Source organism: Triticum urartu, unplaced genomic scaffold (assembly GCF_003073215.2).
Source record: "Triticum urartu cultivar G1812 unplaced genomic scaffold, Tu2.1 TuUngrouped_contig_288, whole genome shotgun sequence".
NCBI lineage: Eukaryota > Viridiplantae > Streptophyta > Magnoliopsida > Poales > Poaceae > Triticum > Triticum urartu.
This window is the reverse complement of record NW_024113382.1, coordinates 1,865-27,283: the sequence shown is the minus strand read 5'-3', so window position 1 is coordinate 27,283 and position 25,419 is coordinate 1,865. Positions and strand designations below refer to the sequence as shown.

The 25,419-nt window shown below is 46.4% G+C and overlaps 2 protein-coding genes and 1 long non-coding RNA gene across 3 annotated transcripts; 2 read left to right on the top strand and 1 right to left on the bottom strand.

Moving 5' to 3' along the window:
- The first annotated feature begins 673 nt into the window (after positions 1-673).
- LOC125527094 (putative auxin transporter-like protein 4) lies at positions 674-2,592 on the top strand. Its single transcript, XM_048691671.1, has 2 exons — positions 674-1,533; positions 1,633-2,592. Exons 1-2 carry the CDS (start codon positions 743-745, stop codon positions 2,291-2,293), a joined length of 1,452 nt encoding a protein of 483 aa, XP_048547628.1. The 5' UTR covers positions 674-742; the 3' UTR covers positions 2,294-2,592.
- Positions 2,593-4,996: 2,404 nt separating this feature from the next.
- LOC125527093 (sec1 family domain-containing protein MIP3) lies at positions 4,997-12,230 on the bottom strand. Its single transcript, XM_048691670.1, has 7 exons — positions 11,842-12,230; positions 11,346-11,489; positions 9,698-9,850; positions 7,477-7,977; positions 5,855-7,375; positions 5,711-5,779; positions 4,997-5,310 (listed from the first exon to the last, which is right to left on the bottom strand). The coding sequence occupies exons 1-7, from the start codon at positions 11,887-11,889 to the stop codon at positions 5,185-5,187; spliced, it is 2,562 nt and encodes an 853-aa protein (XP_048547627.1). The 5' UTR covers positions 11,890-12,230; the 3' UTR covers positions 4,997-5,184.
- A 1,615-nt stretch (positions 12,231-13,845) lies between these two features.
- LOC125527095 lies at positions 13,846-15,318 on the top strand. Its single transcript, XR_007291967.1, has 2 exons — positions 13,846-14,629; positions 15,131-15,318. It is a non-coding gene; the product is annotated as an uncharacterized LOC125527095 (long non-coding RNA).
- The last annotated feature ends 10,101 nt before the right edge of the window (positions 15,319-25,419 follow it).

Below are 25,419 nucleotides of genomic sequence, written 5' to 3'. Positions count from 1 at the left end.
AAACATTAGACACCGACACAAGGAAATCTGATCTCTTAATTTTGCCCAACTTAATTATTAGTTTTCCGTGTGAACAAAATAAAATACATTTCCAGGTTAATTGCCAAGCTATTACAACATTCACCTTAAAGCCTAGAAAGTACTCCTAACTACACATTACGAACTCATCAAATTAACTAAAGTGGACATCATATTTGTGCGACGAAATTAAACCTTTTGATTGCACAATCAGCAGCCAGCTATCTCTAAACCTCCAAGAAATGATGGGTTTGTACAAGGACCTGCCATGCGCCAACGTTGCATGGGCCGCTAAGCTCCAATCGCATCTTCTGGTTACCAGCGCAAAGATCACAGTCGGACCCATGTTTAGAGATCTTTGCTACTGGTGCATTTTGTATCATACAATACATTCGCCCATCTCCCTCTTACTATTCGCTGAACAGCCGCTGTGTGTGTAGTGTACCAAAGGAAGGGTAAAGGAAAAAGGGAGAGGAGAGAAGAGAAAGATCACAAGCTAGTTCGCCAGCTGGTGCATGGGCCAGGTCTGCTCGTGCGCTGCCGCCCCCGTCCATGCATGCATGCATGCATGCGCCCATCACTAGCTACACCAGCGTTTTCTTTATGATTCATTCGATCTCGCCAGCTGCTTGCTTGCTCGCTCGATCCTTCCTATATAGTACTGCAGCCTCTGCCATAGCAGGAGAGAGAGAGGAGGAGGAGGAGCAGAGAGGGGAGAGTGAGGATGGCATCGGAGAAGGTGGAGACGATCGTGGCGGGGAACTACGTGGAGATGGAGAGAGAAGGGGGCGACGGCGAGCATCAGGCAGGGGCCGGGGTAGACGGCGGAGAGGGCGGCGGCGCGGCGCCGTCGGGGAGGAGCAAGCTGGTGTCGAGCCTCTTCTGGCACGGCGGCTCGGCCTACGACGCGTGGTTCAGCTGCTCCTCCAACCAGGTGGCGCAGGTGCTGCTGACGCTGCCCTACTCCTTCTCCCAGCTCGGGATGGCGAGCGGCATCGCGCTGCAGCTCTTCTACGGGCTCATGGGGAGCTGGACGGCGTACCTCATCAGCGTGCTGTACGTGGAGTACCGGACGCGCAAGGAGCGGGACAAGGCGGACTTCCGGGGCCACGTCATCCAGTGGTTCGAGGTCCTGGACGGCCTCCTCGGCGCGCACTGGCGCAACGCCGGCCTCTTCTTCAACTGCACCTTCCTCCTCTTCGGCTCCGTCATCCAGCTCATCGCCTGCGCCAGCAACATCTACTACATCAACGACTCCATGGACAAGCGGACGTGGACCTACATCTTCGGCGCCTGCTGCGCCACCACCGTCTTCATCCCCTCCTTCCACAACTACCGGATGTGGTCCTTCCTCGGCCTCCTCATGACCACCTACACCGCCTGGTACCTCACCGCCGCCGCCCTCGTCCACGGCAGGCTGGAGGGGGTCACCCACTCCGCGCCGACCAAGATGGTGCTCTACTTCACCGGCGCCACCAACATCCTCTACACCTTCGGAGGCCACGCTGTCACTGTGTAATCATCATCTTATTCTCTTACTTATTACGTGTAGTAATTTTGCATGTTTTTCGAGCTCCTGCTCATGGATCTTGCATTGCATGCATGACTGCACAGTGAGATCATGCACGCCATGTGGAAGCCGCAGAAGTTCAAGCTCATCTACCTCATGGCCACGCTCTACGTGCTGACGCTGACGCTGCCGTCCGCGTCCGCCATGTACTGGGCCTTCGGCGACGCCCTTCTCGACCACTCCAACGCCTTCTCCCTCCTCCCGCGCACGCCCTTCCGCGACGCCGCCGTCGTCCTCATGCTCATCCACCAGTTCATCACCTTCGGCTTCGCCTGCACGCCGCTCTACTTCGTCTGGGAGAAGGCCATCGGCGTGCACGGCGACCGCACCGGCGTCTTCCGCAGGGCGGCGGCGCGGCTCCCCGTCGTGGCGCCCATCTGGTTCCTGGCCGTCGTCTTCCCCTTCTTCGGCCCCATCAACTCCACCGTGGGGTCCCTCCTCGTCAGCTTCACCGTGTACATCATCCCCGCCGCGGCGCACATGGCCGTCTTCGCGGCGCCGGCGGCCAGGGAGGGCGCCGTGGAGCGGCCGCCGCGGGGACTCGGGGGGTGGGCCGGGATGTACGCCGCCAACTGCTTCGTGGTGGCGTGGGTGCTCGTCGTCGGCTTCGGGTTCGGCGGCTGGGCCAGCACCGTCAACTTTGTGCGCCAGGTCAACACCTTCGGACTCTTCACCAAGTGCTACCAGTGCCCTCCAAGGCACTAATTACCTAGCTTTTTAATCTTTAATCTTGATTAATCACCTACCCATATAAGTAGCAAACTGAATTTAAAAGATTATTCAACATGCCTAGTTAGTTTCTTCTTGAGAGAAGAAACTTTAGTTAATCTCTCACAAAGAAAAATCAAATCGGAGCTTGTTTTTGAATTTTGATCGTGTCCTGTTGTGTTTTGTGTGTTTGTGCGCGCCATGTTTGTAATTCTTGTAATTATCAGTTCATGAGAACTGTATGCATGTGTATATAATGTATGTATCTCAAGATCAGTGATATATCAATCTTTGTACGGGCTTCCGCTCTTTGCTTCTCCTATCTATAAGGTTCACACGCAGTTCTCCTCCATGATTCGAAAAAAAAAATCCATGTCTGATTTATACAAAGTTCACATGTAGTAGTAGTACTGATCTGCTCTTGTTTTTTGTTCTCCCTGGTTTTTAATTAGATGCAGAGCATTTTTAATATGTATAGAGTTCAGAACCCGAGAGAGGATGATCAGAGATTGTTTGGCTCAATTGTTTTTTGTGTGAGGTGTTTATTTAGCTTAATTGTTGCGAGGTTGTGATGTGGCATGCATGCATGTGCTGCTACACTACAACGGTGGAGATGATTTCTACAGATTTTGTGCCATGTCCTGTCCATATATGCATGCCAGTTTGCAGCGACCCTCCCTGATAATCAATTACTCCATTTCGGATCTTCACATACTCCTGGATACATTAGACTAATTAGAGGGTCCTACCATCTACTAGGACTAGGAGTGGTGATGATCCATCCCCTTCATAAAGCGGACATCCTATGGTGATGATGATGACGATGCATCCATCCATCCAGTTAACTGATGATACCCACAGGACAACTAAATAATTTCACCGGTCGAAGAATCACGTGTGACAATGATCACGCATTGCTTTGGTCCACCTTTAATTTGTCCCAGAAAATCAAAGCGAGCATATATCTGTTTACACGTCGCCCTATATATGGTACTCTCACTTGCAGATTCTGATAATGAAGTGAGAGACGAGGAAGAAGGGGAGAAAGATCAGCTGGAACTGACAGCATGTGTGCATTGCACGTTGGGGAAAGGTGCGAGAGGGCTGTCCTCGGCGTTGCTGGTCCATGCATGCCTTTGTTGTGAAGAAACTGTAGGGCTAGCTACCTTTGAGATCATGTGTGAGGAAAAGCAGAACAACAAGTTTTCAAACGAAAAGAAGCTAATTAAGTACTCCCTCTGTAACCTCCTTTGCAAAAAAAATGGGTACTCCCTCCGTTCCAAATTATAAGATGTTCTAACTTCTTTCTAAATCGAAATACCTGTGTATAGATGTGTTTGTAGTCCATATTAAAATATTCAAAACGCCTCATAATTTGGAACATGGGTGATATACCTGAAATCCAGTCAACACGAGCTGGGGGAGGTGCAGTTTCATGGAGACGGCTACTCAAACCAACCGGGTGATCTGAATGCAGAAATGCTGACAACTGCTAGATGACAACAGATCATGGGAGAAGGAAGGACGCAATCAACCAACCATGCGCCGCCTCCGTGTCGGTAGCGGCGGCATCGCCTTCGTGTCCACTTCCGGCGGGGTACGGACAAGGATCATTCGGCATGCACAGGCGCCAAGAGGCGAGAAGAGGACTGGACGAGATCTTCTCCATCCCAGAAGACCATCATCCTTCACCTTCTAGTCTGAACTCTTCAGGTATCAACATACATCATCTGTCATTGCAAATTTTCAAGCCTGGCAAGCTAACTAGATGATGAGATAATTTCAAGTTCTTTGTGGTATCAGCAAATCAAAAACACATGCTGTTCGTAACACTTCCCTTGTCATTTCCAGAAGTTGGCCGACAGAAAGGTCCAGCCAAATCTACTGAATCAGGAAACTACAAGATGCATAGCCCCAGATCCAGACAGCAACAAACTGGACAGCAAGATCAGGCAAACATCCATCCATGGATCCAAGAGCATGCATTATTCGGAGCTGAGAGTCTCTGACATGTCCGCGGTTCCATGGACACAAAACATTGATTATCTCAGTCATTAGCATAGCACATGATTAATAAGATTAAGCAGATGCAGCCAGCCAGAGTACAGGCCAAGCAAAGCTACAACGGTAGCCTGCCTGTAAGGACAGGGACTGTAGGGTGCCCAAGCAACAGACCCTCACGTCAAACATCAGATCTGGAGAAGCTTGATCCATCTATGGCTCCTTCACCAAGTGTGCGCGTGTGGCAATAATTGAAGGATCCAATATAGTCTACACATGCATATTTGATAAAAGGAAATGATGTGACACCAAGATTCTCAGAGGCCAGAGTGTCCAACAACAAGAGAACCAAGATTTGGAGGACTGATGGAAATGAAGCCGTGGCGTGGTGCATTTGGAAGTTTCAGGTGGAGAAGAGAAAGAAAAGATGGTGAAAGTTTTGTCACGATGCCTTGGTAGAGATTATAGAGGTAGGCAATTGAGTACATCTGCTACCTATTAATGGAGGCAAAAAAAGACACATAGAAAGGTACATTGGCGAAAAAAGGTGGAAGATAGCATTTTTTTTCCATTGTAAGTTATTTGCCACGTTTGGCCATTGTCTGTTTAGTTTCTTGTGTACTTGCATTGCTGACAATATATGAAAATAGTCCAAAGGTACAGCCTAAATACTGGGTCGAAGCCGGGGGGTGGATCTTATATTCTGATACAAGCTCCTGAGCAATGAGGGTGGAAATTATACGAGTTTACAACATTGTGACTTAACAATTCTCTAAGCCAGTAAATATTCAAAAATTCCATCTCAGAAGCAAAAACACGTACAGGTTAAATTTACATGATTGCTACTGTACCGACAAGCAAGAATTAAATCTATGTCTAATTAATGTCTAAGTAAAGCTGGAGCCCAACATTAACTCAAACATGTCATCTGGGGTGAGAAGGGTTGTACCACCAAGAATGAGCTCCACATCAGGTCTGCCGCTCTCTGAGATTGCCTTCATGACTTCCCGGACCTTGCATGAAAAACACCAAGCTTATCAAAGACAACACTGCTTTCTAACACTAACAAACAGGGATTTGGGTTATATGCTTTTTCTCAGGAAGAAGCGAGTATTCTTTAGTTTTGGTTGGTTGCGGTCTCTGGATTAGAGATCTGCAATCTGACGTATGCTTATCAAGCTGTATGAATTAAAATCTGATGTTGTGGAGATAGAGGTTCTATTGGATATTAATAAAGCAGTGTACTGATCTACACAGTTCCAATAAAACGAATTAAAATCTTGGTGTGCATCCTTAGTGTAGTTCCAGATCGATTCAATACTAATGAATATATCACAAACTATGACAGAAACAACAAACTTCATCATGACATGATAAAATAAATAAAGCCAAAAAATACGGGCCAGAACGTACCTCAAGAGTATTGATACCTCCCACAACAAAAACGATGAGACAACTTTGATCCCCAAAACTTGGTTTGGACTGCAGGCAAAACAACTGTGAGTTCGTAATTTAAACAAATGTCACAGCAAGTAAGAAAACAATCGACCAACGTACCTGTCCAAGGCCAAACCTACCCAATCCGCTTTTAAATAAACGGCCAACAGCTGATGAATGGTACTCAAGGCCAGGTATGTCAAATCTCGTCAACACAGCTAATATCAACTTATAAAGCAAGCCTTTTCTTGAGTAACTATCAGTCTCAAACCGACTCAGTGCTGCCAACCCTTCTCCAAGAGCTTGATTCCGTAATCTCATACTGGACAAGCTATGAAAGAATTTAAAGAGTTGATCTACCCTATCCCGTACTTCCAACTTAAGTTGCATGTCCCCATAAGCTTCCTCTTTTTGATGATCAGCATCATCATCATCGTCCCAGTTATCCCACTGGTCATCAAAATCATCGGTAGTGGTAGAAATAGGCTCACTAGAGTCCTTATTTCTATCACCATCTTTAGATCTACCTTTAGCTTCAAGTTCCTTCTCCAAACCATCAAGGAACCGGAACTTCACAGATGATGGCCTCTCAAGGATAGAGTCCACCACAACATCTTTCAGTGACCGTTCATCTTCCCAAGAGAACGGACCACCAGCTATCGATGTAGGAAAGTTTTCGCCAGCCAAGATATACCCAACAATCGTTAGAAGTAATATGTCCTGGAAAGTCAGAAGGCCTTGCGTAGACCCCATGGTATTACCATGTTTGTGAGATTCCACTGAAGTGCTGGTGTTGATGAAATCACGAATCTCGCTGGCAAGACTTTGAGTTGTCTCGGCTGATGTTACACTTAATATTCTCTCAGCACTTGTAAAGGCCTCCCAGCGAGTACTTTGAGGTTCCTGGAGAGCCATTTCAGCAGCCAGTGCCAACTGAATAACCCCTCTGTTTCTTACCAAGGACAGCTCGTGTTGACAGAGCATCTGCACCATAGAACGAAGCTCTGAAATAGAAGCCGTCTGTCGACCTTTAGATGGAGAGGACAGCTTCTCAAGCTGTAAAGCCTCCATAAGCCATTTCTTAATCAACACCAACCCATCTTTTGCTCCTCTGTCTAGTAATGCTTCTAAGTAGCGCACTCCAGCATAGTTGGATAGGAAAGAGCCACTTAGAGTGCCTACTTTGCCATCATGTGCTTCGTCAGAATAATCAGGTAGCCAGGTAACTTCGGAGTCAACCTCAGCAGAGTTCCAGCCAGACACAAATGCCATCATACTTTCAGACAGCACACTGGTTCTGCTCTTAGTTTCTTCCTTGCTAAAGGCTGATTCAAGAGGGACCTTTATATCTAGTGGGGAACGTTTTACAGTAGCTTGGGAATGCTTGCTGGGAGTTTGAGGATTTTTTGCCGCATAACAGGATGAAGTCCTTTCCTTGCGTGGCAACGAGGACAGCATCCTATCAAGAAATGAGTCGCCATGAAGGCAAGGAGTTAGGAGATCAATTGTACGATCTACAATCAGTAGACCAGCAGAACTCTTATTACGACCAACGTCATATAGACTTGACATATCCATCATCAACTTCCCAATGGCCCTTGATGTATCACCAAGTGAAAATATATCAAGCTTTAGGTCCATCTACACAAATTTTGTAATGGAGATCAACAAAAGGTTTCATGCTTGAAAAATAGATAAGAGCAACTACAATGCAGCATGCTGTACATGATAAAAGTCATTACCTTATTGGCCAAGTGGTACAAGAATTGAGCAGTCAAGGTTAGTCCTGGGGGGACCTCATCGCCATCAAAAGGTTTACCAGTAGATATGGAGGGTAGACCAGGGCTAAGGGAATCCTCACGGTGATTTGACAAATATGATTCAGCAATTGTACCTTCCGAAGGTAAAACAAAAGTCCTTGAGGAAATAGGAGAGAAAATCATCGGAAAGTGACACACGGTTACAGACAACCTCTTTCCTCTTGGTTCAACCTGACCTAAGTCATCATCAGAAAAATCCTTTTTTCTCGGGCTAGATTCAGAAGGGCCATAGTGCACCCCAGAACCCCACTTAGTATCACCATCTGAGGTGAAATCTCTTTCTGTGTATGGGATGTTATCTTTGTCCTTGTTCAACTTCCCACACTTCTTTAGAAGCTCCTCATGGTCCTGAATGAGTAATATCTCATACTCCCGGAAAGCATCTGGTCCGAGTGGGGAATCAACGTATGCTGAGTGACCAATCTGCAACAAATTCACCAAAGGTTCAAAAGGTTACTCACATAATTTTGCGATAACTTGAAATAGATTTAAGAAGGCTCTAAGATAATGAAGTGAATAAGAAAGATGGGCATGCATTTTGGCAAAACTAACTGTGAATTGCAGAGGAAGCAATGACGCAAAGAAGTTCTTACTGATACCCTCATATAAGGCTACTACATAAATCAGGCTAGTTTTGAAGTGGATACAGTGAGAAACACAAGGTCCGGGAAAGTATGTGACTCATGGTGACTTTATGACAAATCCAATAAGTTTTAGAACAGGGAACATGCAAGCCACTAACAAACAGAGATCAAACAGTGCAGATAGAGTAGATGCAATGCTACCAGCATGAGCAGTGACCAACATGTATTTTGATGTTTTTTTTTCAAGAAAAAGATGAACTCCTGCACCAGTATAACTATACTGTTTTGTTCAACGAAGAGAGGAATCGTGGCATTATCATTCCCTGTTCCGCGTAGGAACTGCGAATGCGGAGGGAAAGAAAACCGTAGGGGGGGTTCTAGCAGCCCATGAAAGATTAAGATCATGGATTTCTGGATCTAAATCTTGACATCTTTTCTCAGAATGGTTTCGGAAAATCATTTGAGCTGACCATGGGTCCTAGTAGATAATAGTAAATTCAAACACCATTCATCCCCTATGTAAAAACTCCTTTGTTAGTGTAACGCCCCGGACACACCCGTCGGTTACTAGCCGTTACTCCTGGCAGGATCTAGACCGGACCCACAGATCAACACTAGTCTTTCCTGCGCACTTTGTCCTCACTCGTGCGCACCTGGGACCAACTTCCAAATTGGTCACCCATCCTGAAATTGCTCCAAGCTGAGCATGCTTAACTTTGGAGTTCTTTCCGTATGGGCTCCGGGAAAAGAAGGAATTCCTTATTTCTATGAGTAGTCTATCATCCATATTAGGCCAGGATATGACATACACCCCCACTCAAAGGAACCGACATCCTCGTCGGCCCACAGAAACGTTCCCTCTTGGCACACGTCTGTGAGTCCAGTCCGGCACATGTACCATGTCGTGTGCCACGACGGGCCACAAATGTCATGCACAACATGACTGCGCACCTGACCCGCAAACATCCGTGTAACCGCGAGGGTCGGCTCTGGTACCAACATGTAAAGCCCCGGACACACCCGCTGGTTACTGGCCGTTACTCCTGGTGGGATCTAGTCTGGCCCCACAGATCAACACTAGTCTTTCCTGCACACTTTGTCCTCACTCATGCGCACCTAGGACCAACTTCCTAGTTGGACACCCATCCTTATTTCTATGAGTAGTCTATATCATCCCTATTAAGTCAGGCTATCACAGTGAGGTGACTGACGTATTAAGTCAGGCTATCACAGTGAGGTGACTGACGTATTAAGTCAGGCTATCACAGTGAGGTGACTGACTCTAAGGCCGTGAAGGATATTTCCCTGATCACCAAGATGGAGACAAGGGACGTCTTCGAGACACGAGGAAGATGCACTCAGGGAAAACCAATCCCCACGGAAGTCCGATGAAGATTGAAACATCTAGGCCATAGTTGCTGTAAATTCTTGTAAGAGTTACGTTGGAAGTTGATTTGTAAAATTAAAATTTAGTAAAATAATATAATCAGCAGTATGATCAGGCCCTTCAGAAGCAAACCAGTCATCACAATTAACATATTATTGCAGGGGTTAAGCACCTCGGAAATCGCTGTCAATACAGTACAATGTGAAACAGTTCCATGGTTGCCCAAGCAGCGTATAATATACCGATGTGCATCACTAAGAAGGCGTGATGTAATAAAGACAATCTTCCTTGCTGGATGAGCAAAACTTGAATTCCACTCAGCAGCCTGCAAACACAGATACATCAGGTGATGAGGTAAAGAACAGAACAACAAGACAGACCATTTCTTGAGTACAGAAAGTAATAAAATTTCCCTGTTTCTATAGTAAGACACAGAAAACCTTGTTAATTGCATATAAGAATACTGCATCTTTACTGTTATCGACATGGCAGATACCAGCCAGTCTGACGTGCACACCAGCACCAAATGCCAAGCTAAGGCCCAAGGCCCAACAATCAGATAACCGCAACAGTCTAGTTACAGCACAGCAAGCCAACAATGCAGCTAAAAACAATTGTGGCCATGAGGGACGTCCAGGATAGTGAGAGCTGCACTGATCGATTTGGTCGCATTTGTTAGTTTGGGAGGAGATGTAGATTGCATCATGTATGTTTGTTAGGTTCGAACTCTCTATTCTATTTAAAGATGAAGAAGTGCAGCCATTATTATCAAGAACATATACGACCTTCTTTCTTCAAAACCCTCTCGTTCATCTATGGTCAATGCCTCCTTATTCTAGCATCCTGTATCTCTTCACCCAGGCTGCAAGGCCCACCTCACAGTACTCATGACACTGGCATACCAAGGTTAGCATGCAGGTTACTAGGATTGTCATTTTCTATCCATCATAAGAAATCGGAAAAAAGAAAAGATAAATATAAATTATACAGACTCAGTATGTTGCCAGATCAATAGGCAGTACTTCAACAATTAGTTAATTACCACCCTAACTATCGCAGAAGTCCCAAAATCACTATGAACTACGACCGTCACAACTTTGGCACCCACGAGGCCATGACGGATGCTATTCAGGTGATGACAGAAGGCACCACATTTCTTTCAGTTATTTCCCCCTCTACCGACATCAGCCATGGCAATGCTGGACGACAGAGGCCTGTGTCAAGTACCCTATACGCACACGCTATCATTCCCATGATCGCAGGAGCCCGAGAGATCGAGGCACACACCAAACATGTATTGGCATCATTGATCGCAAGACCTGGCTCTACCAGCTGACTTGCATATGACTTTATGGTTAGCAAAGAAAGGGTGAGATGGATGTCAACAGAAGCAATAATAGTTGACATGGATGGCAACATGGCAAAACCATCCATAAACTCATGTTAGGGGGGTATGTGAGGGTGAGATGCATATAGAAATACATCATCGCTGAAACCTAGTGTGCATACATGTAAGTTCTGTCTTGCCTACTAACTTAATACGACAAAAATAAGTGAACTGCGATTCATAAAGTGCGTTATTCGTATGACATCTGCTGGCCATAGTCAATCTCCACAATGCAGGTACAGTGCATAAATCATCAGAAAAATAGCCCAGTAATGCTACAGGGCATTCATTAAACATTCGAGTTGCCACCAACACCACTCATAGAAACTAGAATCACTGCACCATGACCATCAATTTATAGGGAAACAGGGCAAGTTGTAGATTTCAGTAGTTGCTTGATATTAGATAGAAAGCGAGAGCAACGGAACCTTACAGCATCAAGAGGAGACGTGCTTTCCAAGCTGCACACCGCACGAGCGCCGAGCTCGAGAAGCAGAGGGAATGCTCCTATAAACTGGAACGCCTCCAGAGTGCCTGCATCTAGGTACACTAGCGCATCTGCAATCTCATCTCCAATCTGCAAAGCACCAGTAACTGAATCAATTTCTATAGTGCAAGCTGGGAAGATTATACCTATACTGTAGAATCATCATCGGGCAGTTTTCCTCAATTCTTTTGCAGATTGAGTTAATAATAAAGCAGCCTCATGTTTTACCACTCGTTTTAAGACGGATTACTTCGGTTCGGAAGCTTCAAATGTTTGTTTCTTCTTCAACAGAAAAACTGCTGGAGGCGGAAAATCCTAGGAATCCTCGTGCGCTCCATCATGGAAAATTACGCACTGATACCTTTCGAAGGATCGATAGAAGAACGAGCAAGCCAAAAAAGAGTACGGAACCAGCGAAGGGGAACTCGCGAAGTGATTCGACCTGGCGGATGGAGTCTTGGCAGGACGCGATCAGATCCACCGCTGCCATGGCGTCTCGCTCCCTAGGTCCCCAGAAGATTGCGGAACCTTCACCGCGACGCCACCGGGCGATGAGGTCGGATCGTGGGTGAGGGGCGATGCCGGAGGGGAACTGCCGACGGTGGCCGCAGGTAGAGAGCCCGGATACCCTGCCGCTCACGCCGAAGGGGGGGGGGGGGGGGGGGGGGGGGGGGGGGGGGGGGGGGGGGGGGGGGGGGGGGGGGGGGGAGGAGGAGAGATGGATACCACCTCCGGAGCTGCAGCTCGCCGGAGATGCGTCGCTGGCTGCTACACGGGAGATCAGCGGGGAGGAGACGGTGGGGGGACTCGCAGGAGGATTAGCTCCGTTTTAGTTCAGTCTTTGGTTTCACAAGCCCATGCGGATACGGCCCAGCTACAAAAGCAACATCAGTTCTCTTCTTTCTTTTTCTCCAAAGAAAATATAGTTCTTCCCAAAAGTAAATTCTAAATTTGAAATATTTAAATGATCCCTTGAATCAGTTGAGAAAATTTCAGATGATAACAACAACTATTAGTTTGTACCTTAAACTCGTCATGGTTTCATAAACTCTCAAATACGACCAAGCCTACCCCCATTAGCAAGGTATTGGTGATATCAAGTGACTTAGCTCTTCAAAGCAGGGGCGGAGGCACGTTATGGACACCGGTGTCACTGGTATCGCGTAAAATACGTATTTACCTTATACAAATTCCAGATTTTTGGGCTGGACATCAGTAACTTTTGGATCTGGACATCGGTCAGCCCAGCGACTGACAAACACAAGCGAGGCAGTCTAGCCCATCTACATAATGCTCACTCCTAAAACGATCGATTAATCCTTGGTCCTTGGATGTGCGTGTGTTGAAAAAAAAAGCTATCGATCTGATTAATCGATCTCCCAATACGGCTGTACCTTATTTGTATGTGCACCTGTTCGGTTGCTCATCCGCCCGGCTTTTGCGCCTCAACCCTCATAGCATCGCCCGTCCTCGGACCTTCTCCGTCGCGCGGCCAGCCGCTGGTCCGCCCAGTCACCTTCAAACATCTAGCCGGCCACTTGAACCCTCGCCCAGTCATGGATTGTTGAAAGTTTGAGGTACGTCTCAACTCTCAACTCAGCACTTGGTAATTGCCGATCTCTCTCAAATCTGAAATCTCAGTTGTGTGTAGGAATTACAAAAAAAATAAGTTATGTTTTTCTAATTGTATGGATAGGGTCTTAAAATTTAAAGCTATTATAATTGGAAACAATTCGTTGTGATTCATATTTAACCAAGGGAGGATTATTTCTGCAACAACGGCGAGACACAATGTCGAATAAGTTTAAGTCCCTAATCGTATCATTCGATCGATGCATTTTGTTTATTGTTTATACTCTTGCATATGCAAACAGAAATAATGTAACTCGTACATTTTTGCTAAAACAGTAATAATTAATCACAGGAGAATTTATAGAAAGGTTTCTTAAATAATATTGTAACTCGTTCATTGTTTAGCGTTCTTAGGCTTGTTCAAATTTGAATAATCAACTAGTATTTCAAATGGAAGTGAACAATTTATTTTGGTAAGAAATCTCGTTGCCATATAATTAGTGTTCTTAGGTGTGTTATTTTATATTATTGCTTGGTGTCCATCTTTATACATATGATGTGCACGTGCACGTGGACACCGGGACATTTTTGTTCTGGATCCGCCCCTGCTTCAAAGTAACCGCCTAACTTAGCATAGCTCTTGACTATCAAATCTGTAATTTGTAATACCTAAATAGTTCATCCCCACTAATCTATTTCTCTTACATGCAGCCTATCCACATCAGCAATCAACATGCAACCATCCACCTTAGCTAATCTGCCACATCATCAAGTGTTTTTTTTCCTATTCTCTCAGCCATTCCACGTTTTTTTCTATAGACTATAGAGGATTCGACACCGGACGCAAACTATTAGCTTCCGCAACGCATCGCTTCGCTGGTGAATTTTTTGGCTGGTTCGTTTCTTTTGCATGTGGCTATGCTCTGGTCACCGAAGCGACGAGTCGTTTACTATTGAGCCTTCTATATAACAGACGAGCAGTCGAGAAGCACAGACGCTTCGTATCGATTCATATTACCATCACCTCTCCATCATATTTTTAACTAATCCTCCTATCTTAATCGACATCTAACATGGTTGTTTGTATATGCAGATCCCTTCGAGCTCCGGTGCGCACAACCTCATCCACCAAAGATAGAGTTTGATGTCGTCCACCACAATACGCATGGATGGCGCCGCTGCCCGCCTGCTACGCGTCGCTGACACCCACAACGCCTCCCAGGTCCCCGGCGTCGGCTTTGCCTGACCATGGAGAAGCGCCTGGACAGCGCCAGCGCTCCTCGGTGCCACGCATCGGTTTCTTCCGGACATCCACTTCCAACGGCCAGCATCGGCTTCGGCCGGCAGCGGATGCCCTCCACCCCCACCCCGCGCCCGTCACATCTCCTCCTAGGATCTTGCTGCTAATCCTCGTCTAGCCCCTCCTTCCTTTGCTTCGGCATGGAGCCCGACGAGCCGTTCAGCGTGTCTTGCAGTGGTAGAGTAAGAATAGGTGTTCTTTATTCTCAGGTTGTGCTTGACTCACAAAGTACTTGAATTAGTTTCACCCACATAGATAACTTGACCTTGCATATATACTATAGGTACAAAATCCGCCAGAGTGATTCACGACTGGTCTAACTGCTCCCCACGGCAAGATATTAAGTCCCAGAACTAAGGTGAGGTTATTCTGTTAAAAGTAAATAGAATTGTATACCTGATTTCCTGCCCACATTTTACAAGTAAGGAACCGTTGATTTGGGATCCATCTCGATGGCCCGTAAGATAAATCATCTCACCCTACCATGATTAAGTACCGCGTGCTTTTGTAGTTTTATCTGTTCCATGCTTAACATGGCCATTATTAGCCTCTATTCCCAGAACGTTTGTAGTTTCTAGACCTATTTTTTATTCTGCAAATCATTTTTTATCAATGTTTCTAGAGCAGGAACATGCATTTTCAACTGATTAATTTGGTATCTCTAAACCTTTAGTACCAATCATGCTTACTGAATGACTTCAAATCCAGACAAGCTTTTAAGCCCTGGATCCAAACCAGCCACACAATTTGTCGTTTCTGTATTAAGCATTTGAAAGTTCGGGTGGTGCTATCTTCTATTTTTAATTACTGATGTGTTCTGAACATATTTTGGAATAATCGAAATATATTGATGTTGCAGGTTACTTTTGTCTAGATTATGGGGTAAAAAAAACTTTTGTATGGATTAGTTCTCTTCCAATGATTCTCATGTTTAATGTTGTGAGTTACTTCCACATATGTGCACACCCGAGAGTGTTGACAAGTATAGGTCTGAACAGTTGAAGGAAGATGATATAAAAATAGTTGAAGGAAGGTCAACATATTTTTCCATCCAATTCTCATTAGCCTTCCATGGACCTAAAAATATTACTATGAAACAAGATACATATTGTTTAAAAGTTGCCAAAATTCCAGTGGATAAACAGTAGGGCTCATCACTCCTTATGTTTGCTAACCTCTATCTTAAATCTTTTTACTTATGAGTTTTATTTTTTATCTACGATGTGAAGGAAATATGCCCTAGAGGCAATAATATAGTTATTACTTATTTCCTTATATCATGATAAATGTTTATTATTCATGCTAGAATTGTATTAACCAGAAACATCATACATGTGTGAATACATAGACAAACATAGTGTCACTAGTATGCCTCTACTTGACTAGCTCGTTGATCGAAGATGGTTAAGTTTCCTAACCATAGACATGAGTTGTCATTTGATTAACGGGATCACATCATTAGGAGAATGATGTGATTGACTTGACCCATTTCGTTAGCTTAGCACTTGATCGTTTAGTTTGTTGCTATTGCTTTCTTCATGACTTATACATGTTCCTATGACTATGAGATTATGCAACTCCCGTTTACCGGAGGAACACTTTGTGTGCTACCAAACGTCACAACGTAACTGGGTGATTATAAAGGTGCTCTACAGGTGTCTCCGAAGGTACTTGTTGGATTGGCGTATTTCAAGATTAGGATTTGTCACTCCGATTGTCGGAGAGGTATCTCTGGGCCCTCTCGGTAATGCACATCACATAAGCCTTGCAAGCATTGCAACTAATAAGTTAGCTACGGGATGATGTATTACGGAACGAGTAAAGAGACTTGCCGGTAACGAGATTGAACTAGGTATTGAGATACCGACGATCAAATCTCGGGCAAGTAACATACCGATGACAAAGGGAACAACGTATGTTGTTATGCGGTCTGACCAATAAAAGATCTTCGTAGAATATGTAGGAGCCAATATGAGCATCCAGGTTCCGCTATTGGTTATTGACCGGAGACGTGTCTCGGTCATGTCTACATTGTTCTCGAACCCGTAGGTTCCGCACGCTTAACGTTACGATGACAGTTTCATTATGAGTTTATATATTTTGATGTACCGAAGGTTGTTCGGAGTCCCGGATATGATCACGGACATGACGAGGAGTCTCGAAATGGTCGAGACATAAAGATCGATATATTGGATGGCTATATTCGGACACGGAAGTGTTTCGGGTGATTTCGGAGAAAACCGGAGTGCCGGAAGGGTTACCGGAATCCCCCGAGGAAGTATTGGGCCTTAGTGCGCCCGAGGGGAGAGAGAGGGCAGCAGCCCAGGAGGTAGCGCGCCCCCTCCCATGGGGAGTCCGAATTGGACTAGGGAAGGGGGCGCGGCCCCTCTTTCCCTCTCCCTCTCCCTCTCTTCCATTACCCCTTCTCTCTTCCTAGTTGGACTAGGAAAGGGGAGTCCTACTCCTACTAGGAGGAGGACTCCCCCCTCCTTGGCGCGCCCCAAGGGCCGGCCGGCCTCTCCCCCTTGCTCCTTTATATACAGGGGCAGGGGGGCACCTCTAGACACACAAGTTGATCTTCGTGATCGTTCTCTTTGCCGTGTGTGGTGCCCCCCTCCACCATAATCCTCGATAATATTGTAGCGGTGCTTAGGCAAATCCCTGCGACGGTAGAACATCAAGATCGTCACCACGCCATCATGCTGATGGAACTCTTCCCCGACACTTTGCTGGATCGGAGTCCGGGGATCGTCATCGAGCTGAACGTGTGCTAGAACTCGGAGGTGCCGTAGTTTCGGTTCTTGATCGGTCGGGCCGTGAAGACGTACGACTACATCAACCGCGTTGTGCTAACGCTTGCGCTTCCGGTCTACGAGGGTACGTAGACAACACTCTCCCCTCTCCTTGCTATGCATCACTATGATCTTGCGTGTGCGTAGGAATTTTTTTTTGAAATTACTGCGTTCCCCAACAGTGGCATCCGAGCCTAGGTTTTATGCATTGATGTTATGCACGAGTAGAACACAAGTGAGTTGTGGGCGATATAAGTCATACTGCTTACCAGCATGTCATACTTTGGTTCGGCGTATTGTTGGATGAAGCGGCCCGGACCGACACTACGCGTACGCTTACGCGAGACTAGTTCTACCGACGTGCTTTGCACACAGGTGGCTGGCAGGTGTCAGTTTCTCCAACTTTAGTTGAACCGAGTGTGGCTACGCCCGGTCCTTGCGAAGGTTAAAACAGCACCAACTTGACAAACTATCGTTGTGGTTTTGATGCGTAGGTAAGAACGGTTCTTGCTAAGCCCGTAGCAGCCACGTAAAACTTGCAACAACAAAGTAGAGGACGTCTAACTTGTTTTTGCAGGGCATGTTGTGATGTGATATGGTCAAGACATGATGCTAAATTTTATTGTATGAGATGATCATGTTTTGTAACCGAGTTATCGGCAACTGGCAGGAGCCATATGGTTGTCGCTTTATTGTATGCAATGCAATTGCACTGTAATGCTTTACTTTATCACTAAGCGGTAGCGATAGTCGTGGAAGCATAAGATTGGCGAGACGACAACGATGCTACGATGGTGATCAAGGTGTTGCGCCGGTGACGATGGTGATCATGACGGTGCTTCGAAGATGGAGATCACAAGCACAAGATGATGATGGCCATATCATATCACTTATATTGATTGCATGTGATGTTTATCTTTTATGCATCTTATCTTGCTTTGATTGACGGTAGCATTATAAGATGATCCCTCACTAAATTATCAAAGTATAAGTGTTCTCCCTGAGTATGCACCGTTGCGAAAGTTCTTCGTGCTGAGACACCACGTGATGATCGGGTGTAATAGGCTCTACGTTCAAATACAACGGGTGCAAAACAGTTGCACACGCGGAATACTCAGGTTTAACTTGACGAGCCTAGCATATAACAGATATGGCCTCGGAACACGGAGATCGAAAGGTCGAGCGTGAATCATATAGTAGATATGATCAACATATTGATATTCACCATTGATACTACTCCATCTCACGTGATGATCGAACATGGTTTAGTTGATTTGGATCACGTGATCACTTAGAGGATTAGAGGGATATCTTTCTAAGTGGGAGTTCTTAAGTAATATGATTAATTGAACTTAAATTTATCATGAACTTAGTACCTGATAGTATCTTGCTTGTCTATGTTTGATTGTAGATAGATGGCTCGTGATGTTGTTCCATTGAATTTTAATGTGTTCGTTGAGAAAGCAAAGTTGAAAGATGATGGTAGCAATTACATGGACTGGGTCCGTAACTTGAGGATTATCCTCATTGCTGCACAGAAGAATTACGTCCTGGAAGCACCGCTAAGTGCCAAGCCTGTTGCAGGAGCAACACCAGATGTTATGAACGTCTGGCAGAGCAAAGCTGATGACTACTCGATAGTTCAGTGTGCCATGCTTTACGGCTTAGAACCGGGTCTTCAACGACGTTTTGAACGTCATGGAGCATATGAGATGTTCCAGGAGTTGAAGTTAATATTTCAAGCAAATGCCCGGATTGAGAGATATGAAGTCTCCAATAAGTTCTATAACTGCAAGATGGAGGAGAATAGTTCTGTCAGTGAACATATACTCAAAATGTCCGGGTATCATAATCACTTGACTCAACTGGGGGTTAATCTTCCCGTTGATAGTGTCATTGACAGAGTTCTTCAATCACTGCCACCAAGCTACAAAAGCTTCGTGATGAACTATAATATGCAAGGGATGAATAAGACTATTCATGAGCTCTTCGCAATGCTAAAAGCCGCGGAGGTAGAAATTGTGACACCCCAAAATTTTAACCTTGTTTTACTAATTAAAATTTTGCTAGGGAATTTAAAAATTTTATTTTCTGGTTTTTCCCTTGATTTCAGAGCCATTCTTTCCTTTGTTATCATGGAGTTTTTACCCCAAGTGAAATCTTTCCAGTTATATTGTTGGACTTGTCTTTCCCCTCAAGAAGAACATTTCTATTAAAAGTGGATTTAATTGCATAATTATTTCTTTCTGAGTTTTATTCCTTAAAGTGAGTTTTCTTTGGTTTTAGGGCCCCATTTGCACTGCAACCCTTTTATAAATTCATCTAAAATTCCAACCAAAATTTGGAGGTGTCATGTGATGTTTTTAAATCACTTTTATGCAAAAACATATTTCATTCATTGGATATTTAGAGCTCTACACCAGGTTTTCAAATCTGGTCCAGTGGGCAATTTTGAACTGTAGCCTATTTAAATATTTCTTTAAAGCTTCCACCAAAATTATGGGATGTTAATAGAAGTATATTATTCAACTTTATGCAAAAACCCAATAATGTTCCTTGAAAAATTTGAGTGAAACAACCTCTTTTTCATTCTGGTCCAACCTGGTGATTTCTACAGCAACCCTAATTATTTTTGCTCTAGTGACCATGTGCTTTCTCCTGCTTATAGCCCATCTTACAAAACCCTTAAGTCCAGAAGAGTGGACCCATTGGAGGATTTTTAGTGCATGCAACCATGCCTTTTCCTTTCTGTCCAAAACTGAAGTTTGGCAAAACTTACTCTAACAAGTTGGAGCTTTTGGCAAACTAACCTCACCACTCTCTTATTCATCCAAAGAGACTCTGATCTGGAGATTTGGGCCACCCCAAGAATTGCCTAGGTGCCATAGGCATTCTGTCAAACACCTGGTGTGCATGTCCAGTTTTGGCATGATTTTGTTTTGCACTGTGATCTTGCCCCTCTGTACATACTGGCATGTCCGCTAATCTCCTAAGGGACCCTAGCCTAGACCTGCTAACCCCCAGCTTCACCCTCGCCACCTAGCATGCTCTGGCATTTCGCCGAACGCTTGGCGTGCACGCTCTGGGCGCGCCCAGAGCGCGCGTTTTGCACGTGCGTGCACCGAGCCGCCGCGTCCCGCTGCCGATGCCCCGCGCTCGCTCTGGCCCTTCCCCTCTCCCAGTCGACGCCCTGACCCCTCCCCTCGCCGCAGAGCCGCCCCTGGAGCTTCACAGCGCCGCCGTCAGGTCCGCAGCGGCGGCTAGCGGGCGGCCACAGTGTGCCCTGCCATGGACGGCGCCGCCCAAGCCACCCCCGCATGCCAGCTGCCCTCTAGAGCAGCCCGAGCTCATCCACAAGCTTGTCCGCAAGCGCTCGTCGCTGCCACATCCCCCTACTGCAATAGAATGACGGTCGCCGGCGTTCTTATCCACGGCCATCATCGGAACCGACCCCGACCGCCTATTTAAGGATCCCCGAGCCTCTCCGAAACCTCAGGCGACCTCAAGCCACCCCACCTAGCACCCCCGTAGCAGTCAATCGACCAGGGAAGGTCTTCTTCCCCATCTCCGGCCAGTACAGCCACCGCCGCCCTCCGACCCATTCAGTAGCAACCCGAGCCCCTCCCGTCCAACCAGTGCCACCATGCTATTCCCCTCGATCGTGCGGAGCTGCCCAACCTCTCAAACGCAACCCAGAGCCACCGTAGCCCAAACCCCCATTGCCCCCGAAGCTTCCTCTGCCGCGGAGCTCGTCACCGGCGATTCCCTCCACCCCCGCCGACCCAACGACCACCGGGAGGACCGCCCCGGTCTTGCGGATCCATCCCAACCCTCTGGAGCCCGCGGGGAGCCACCGTTCGCCGGTGTTGATCGCTGGAGCCCTCACCTCTGTTCGGCCAGAGGAGGACGTAGGCGGGGCGACCGGTCAAACCTGACCAGTGGGCCCCCTGGACCCACTGTCAGCGACGCCGATCGAGTCCACGCTGGCGTAAGTGGAAGCGCAAACCCCCGAGTACGTCTCCTCTGCTTCGAAGACGTATTCTGCCCGAAACGTTTTCCCTTTTTCTGTTTTATTTTAAAAAACAGAATTGGCTGAAACTTTGACTGGCTATAACTTTTTAAATATAAATCCAAATGACTTGATTCTTTTTCTGTTGTTTCTCAAATATTGTCTAGTTTATTTTCATATTTATTTCAAAATTTTCCAAACAACTTTTTGTACTGTTTTTGGACTATGTGTTAATCTGAATATTTTCAAAAATAAGATTTGTTGGAGAGAGAAGAAAACTTTCAAAGTTTTGGAATGCACCCTGCCTCACCACAACTTGAAGGCAAGCAATTCTGAACTCAGGCATAATATTACCGTGTGATGTTTGATACAGTTACAACACCACCGTGACACGGCGTATCCGTTATGTGTTTGTGACGATATGATCATACACTTTGAGTGAAAAGATGGAAATTTTTGCTGTTGGAAATGGACATACTTGTGATAGCAATCACCCTCATATGCCTCTCATGCCTACCAGGAAGGATTCGGGAAAGTCTTTGTCTTGGGTAGACACGACCTTGTCCCTCGTCGAGGCGGTTATGACTGGCGGGGCAGGGGGAGGTATGATGAGTGGTGGTTGTGTCTGATGGGTGTGAAATATTATCCTTGAGCTAATCATGCAGGAAATACTTAAGCCTCTTGAGTCGGCCGTAGATCGAGTCTTGTTCCAGTAACCCCCATACTTGTTTCGTGCTGCCACTTGTCCCTGCCGCAGGTAGGGTACGGTTCAGTAAGTTGTCAACCCTTGTCTAGCACACACCGTACAGAGAGATCGCGATGAGGGTTCCATGGCCCTGGATTAAAGCCAGTCATCCGGTCGGGGGGCATGGGTGTTTTCGGTTGTAGCTGAAGGGGGTATCTCCCCCAGTTTGCGCGCGGTATAAATTTTGTGATCCCATGCTAGTCGAGGTTGTAGCCTCCCCACTTAGAGTTTTGCTTAACAGGTGTCAAGGGTGATTCCAGACACTGGTGAGTTAGGCTGGTGTGTGCGGTCAGGTGTGTTTTCAATCAAAAGACCGTGGACGGAATTAGTCCCGATGGACTAAAGGAATCCGTTGCTAGTGGGTAAAGAGTACACCCTCTGCAGAGATAATACCTATTCGAATAGCCGTGTCCATGGTTAAGGACTATTGTCTGGGATGGGTCAAGTGTCGGTCTTAGTGTCGGTCTTCGGAGGAGAAACTACTAAACCAGAACATGGATCATAACTTGTGACATATGATGATTATGATTATTATTATTATGGAGTAATCATTTATGTTATTTGAATTAATGAGTATCCCTGGGACGGTTCTACCTCCTGGATATTCACCGTGATTATTCTTATATAAGCCCTTTATGTGGTGTCGCCCAGACGCCCCAATGTGGCATGCGTGTTATTTCATTTACTTATAAGCCCTTTATGTGGTGTCGCACAGACGCCCGACCGAGGCACGCTTCATATTATTATCCTTTCGAGGCGTTGCTTCAGACACCCGATCGGTGCTTTTCATTTCTACTCCCTGATTGTTTACTCATGTTTTATTTGAATGATCTGCTTGCGTGCATCATGAACCTTATTTCATAACTGACGGAGTGATCATGGAATATTTCAAAACATGATTATCAATGGCTATATTATACCTGTGTTCTTAATGTTTGCGAGTACATTCAAAGTACTCACTGGCTTGTCCCTGGCTATTGTCTTGGCCAGATTTCTTGCGTGGAAAGGAGCGTTGCGATGAAAGCCCCGGAACCTACGTAATGGTGATAGCAGCATCGCGAAGATAGGAGTTATCCTGGTCAGCTATTCCTGTGGGAAATGGAGTCCCATAGACGCTGATGATCCGCAAACCGCTTCCGCCATCAACCACTAGAAACCAATTGTTGTACCAATAGGCCAGAATGGTCTTGTACTACATATTTTGTAGTTTGCTTGGAGTTTTTGTAACAAGTTGGTGTCTCATCAGCTAACAGTAATCATGGGGCTGGTGAGCACAAGGGCCGCTTTTGGGAAATTAATATCCCAAAAAACCGGTCCTGACAAACTTGGTATCAGAGCCAGGCTGACAATTGGCTAATCCTATCTTAGCCAGGTTGAAAAACCTAGGTAAACCAACCCACCAGATCTTAACCAAGCCTCGGCTAAGCTTCTCGTGTAAGATAGCCTCACAGTGACCCGACACCTTTTGGCAGTCGGTGCCCAACCTAGCAGTCTAGCCTGTCAATCATGCGCCAGTGACCGGCCCCTAAATAGTCCTTTTCGCAAGCGTGCGAAGGAAGACTCCGCCCCTTTTTCTATAAAAGGGCACGCTAGCCTCAACCCAGCACAGCACAGCCTCTACCCCAAACCGAGTTATAATGCCTGGCCCCATTGTTCACAATGAGACCACAGCAACCAACCTTGGAGGTTTCGTGACCGTGCTAGCAAACCTCACCCGCCGTGCCTTCGCGTTAGAAGAGCCCCCGGAGTATGTTGTGTACCAAGGGTCCATGAGCGGTGAGAGCCGTCAATTTTGGGCCACTGTGCACGTCTATGGTAGGGGTCTATCACCAGAACGCCCCTACAGGTTCATCGGAAGGACAACCTCCTTTGAGCCACAAGCCATCCAACTAGCTGCCCGAGAAGCTATAGTTCAACTCCGGCACTTGTCGCCCAGAGTTAACTGTCGCTCCTTCTACTACTACCCCAGCCGTGACGGGTATGGTAGACCACCACAAGTTGCCAACGGAGATCACGAGACGGATCCTGCATTATTGCATCTGGTGCGCTATGTAAGTGCACTAGAGGGACTGTTCGATCAAATCACCCTAGATCTGATCGCAACTCATGGAGAACTGATCCGCCGACCCCCAGCAAGAAGAGAGGCTGAGCCCGACGCCGACAACCCAGTCGTGCTGTTCGGACAACCGATCGAGACCTTGAGGTCAGCCCCAGCCATCAACCAAGGTGCTTTGATGACCCCAGAAGTGCTTCGTCGCCTTTTGGGAACACACTCCAACGGGATTGTGGCCAACAATCCCCGCGATGGTCATCATCACTACCCCGACCCTGCAGTTCCGCAACCCCCTGCAGCTAACTCCGACGGTGAAGCCCGTGGAGAAAACTCGACAGCCACAAGGCACGCCCGCTTAGATATAAATGAGGTAGACTAAGTCACTCGAGTAGTACCGAGTCTCAGTATGTCCACAACCTGTAGTTGTGTGATCTTGTATTACCGCAGTGTTGTCTGCATGTGCGCCCCTATTTTAAAAAGTAGCTGTGGATAAGTGTATTGATGTACGGTTGCATTTTTAATTCTGGGTGTAGCTACCAAAACCAACCCTGACGGCACCCACAGTAATGCGTCGCTTTGGCGAGATGTGTGTATCTGTGGCTTTGACCCCGACCCCATAGGGCAGAACCGACAAACTAGTTTCCCTTCACCGCGGTAAATAACCTAGCCCAGTTGCTTTATAAAAGGCCACCTCGTGACCTTGCTGAGTACCCATCATCTTGTGCGCAACTCTCACAACCATTTCTTGCCATGCCGAGCCCTAGCATTTATCTAAGAACCCCGGATGCAACCCCGGATAGTTTTGTTAAAATATTGTGGGACTTTACCTGCAGTACCATGGGTTCTACCCAGCCACCCCAGTACGAGCTGCTCAAATCGAGGATCACCTCTTCCACCTCGAAATATTGGGCAGTAGTGCACATCCCTCCCGTAAACTCAAATCAGGACCCAACGGAAGTCTCCTTCCTAGGGAAATCTATGCCGACTCCGCAGATGGCCATAGAAGCGGCTGCACACGAAGCGATTGTTTGCCTTCGATTCGCGGTACCCTATGCCAGCGAACGAGGGTATTATTACTTTCCGAGCCGTGCAGCACCCGGGGAAGTGACATCTTTTCCCGGTGGACGAATTGAGAGAGACCCAGTACTGGCCAACCTTGTCCAGTATGTCATCGCTCAAGAGCGTTTGACCCAGCGAGGGATGGGTTATCTCCAGAGCCTCGCTGATTTAAATCCTTAGATCGCCATCGGCAGACCACTGAGGCCCGACCAGGAGAGAGGCGTTCATCGACTGATCAATCCGCTTCCCCCGATAGAAGAAGAGTGCGCCGCGGTACCAGAGACGTTTTCTCGGGTCCCCGTCCAGTTGCCATTTTCATTCTAGACGTCACTGCTATGTTCTTTTATTCTCGCATTTAGTTGAGTGTTGTAACTCATGCGTGTTATTCTAAATCTTGTGCGATGAGATGAACATTTGGTTTCAATTGTAGTGAGTAATTTTTGCTGCTGTAAATTTTGATTAACTAAAAAAAATTTCCTCGCGAGAAATC